Source organism: Macrotis lagotis, chromosome X (genome assembly GCF_037893015.1).
Source record: "Macrotis lagotis isolate mMagLag1 chromosome X, bilby.v1.9.chrom.fasta, whole genome shotgun sequence".
NCBI classification, from domain to species: Eukaryota; Metazoa; Chordata; class Mammalia; order Peramelemorphia; family Peramelidae; genus Macrotis; species Macrotis lagotis.
The window spans coordinates 640,311,355-640,313,246 of NC_133666.1; the positions used below are offsets into that span (position 1 = coordinate 640,311,355).

The window sequence follows — 1,892 nt, forward strand, 5'->3', positions numbered from 1 at the left end:
AAACTTGTTTTATTTTCTTAGGTATGTTAATTAGGATAAAAGAAAAATTAGTTCAACAAATCTGTCAAGTAAAGTCCTATAAACTACCCTTTCATAAGAGCATGTATTATATGCCAGACATTGTGCTATGTTGTAGATATAAAACCAAGACTCTATAGGAGCTTACATTATAATTAGGGATTACAACATATAAAGAGAAATTAGAATGGTATGGAGTGAGAAGGAAGGAAAGTACCAAAACTAGGGTAAGACAGCCCTGATGTAGACATGGAACATATAGGAAAGTGTACCAGAAGTTAAGTGACCAACATAGCTGGACCTTCTCATGATATCCAGGTAGGAATGAATAAACTATGAGGACTCTCCAAAATTTCATTTGAAATGAAAGTTTCATTTCAAGAGTGAGAAAAGAGAAGAAATAATTCAATGGAGGTCAGTATCAGCCTACTCCTATTAATGATAATCTCTCTCCATTAGAATGTAGGCTCCTTGAAAAGTGAGCCCTTTTCATTTTTTTCTATTTGTGTTTCCAACATATAACATATAGGTTGTGCTTAAATTTCATTTTCATTCATTTATCCATACACCCATCTAGGAAATGTCCCATAACATGAGATTTGGATCAAATATCAAATACATTTTTATTTTTGACCATCTTTTAATCTCTCCATTACAGTCTTGAGGGGCACAGGCTCCTGAGGAGCATTTTCTTCAGCGCATCCTTCAGTTCCTTGTTTCTCAGGCTGAAAATGATGGGGCTCAGAAAGGGAGTGAGAGAACTATAGGAAATGCCCATCAAGGTATCCCCTTCCAAGGCTTCTAAGGTCTTGGACTTAAGGTGTACAACAGAGGCAAAACCATAGTGTATAACCACCACAATGAGATGGGAAGCACAGGTAGAGAAGGCTTTACGCCGGCCCTCAGCTGAGGGAATCTTCAAGATGGTGGCCACGATAAAGGTATAGGAGAGAAGGATAAGGAGAAAGCAACCCATAAGGACTATAATATAGACCACTCCAATTCCTAGGGCCACTGCTGAGACATCTCCACAGGCTAGCTTCACCAAGGGGGGTACTTGGCAGAAGAAGTGATGGATCTCATTAGGACCACAGAAGGTCAGGTTGAAAATAGGAAGAGTGATCACTAACCCCATAATTACACCACTTAGCCAAGAGGAAGCCACCAGGTAAGCACAGCAATGTGAACTCATAATCACACTATATCGTAAGGGGTGGCAAATGGCCACATAGCGGTCATAACCCATGATGGTGAGCAAGAAACAGTGAGTGAGACCAAAGGAAAATGTAAAAAACATCTGGTTGGCACAACCCCAGAGGGAGATGGTGTGGTGAGTTGAGATCAGGTCAGCAAGCATGCGGGGATTAATAGCCAATGTGTAGGCGATTTCTGAGATGGAAAGAGTACACAGGAAGAAATACATGGGTTTGTGGAGACTCCGTTCATTCCAGACAGCTAACATGATGAGAAAGTTGCCCAGCAATGTGAATAAATACATCAGCAGAAAAAGCACGAAGAATGGAAGCTGAAGTTGGGGGAATGGTGAGAATCCAATGAGGATAAATTCAGTCACTGTGGTTTGGTTTTGCCCCAGCATGGAGGCTATTCCAGAGTAGGACATGAGAAAAGTAAAGTTATCATTGAATCACAGACTCTGAGAGAAGCAAGGGGCCTTAGAGAGCATCAAGTCCAATTATTACCCAAGAATTAATCTCCTCTAGTGGTTTCCCAACAGGTGATTATCCAGTTTCAACTGGGAAACTTCCAGTGATACTAAAAAACCCCTCACTATTTCCACAAAAAATCATCCTACTATAGTACAACTGTTTGTCGGAACAGGGGAACAAAAAAAAGAGCCAGCAAGAAAGGACATG

General features: G+C 40.6%; 1 protein-coding gene across 1 annotated transcript; it reads right to left on the reverse strand.

Moving 5' to 3' along the window:
* Positions 1-670: 670 nt before the first annotated feature.
* Positions 671-1,639, reverse strand: LOC141497458 (olfactory receptor 10H2-like). The gene has a single exon (XM_074200109.1). It carries the CDS (start codon positions 1,637-1,639, stop codon positions 671-673), a length of 969 nt encoding a protein of 322 aa, XP_074056210.1.
* Between the last annotated feature and the right edge of the window lie 253 nt (positions 1,640-1,892).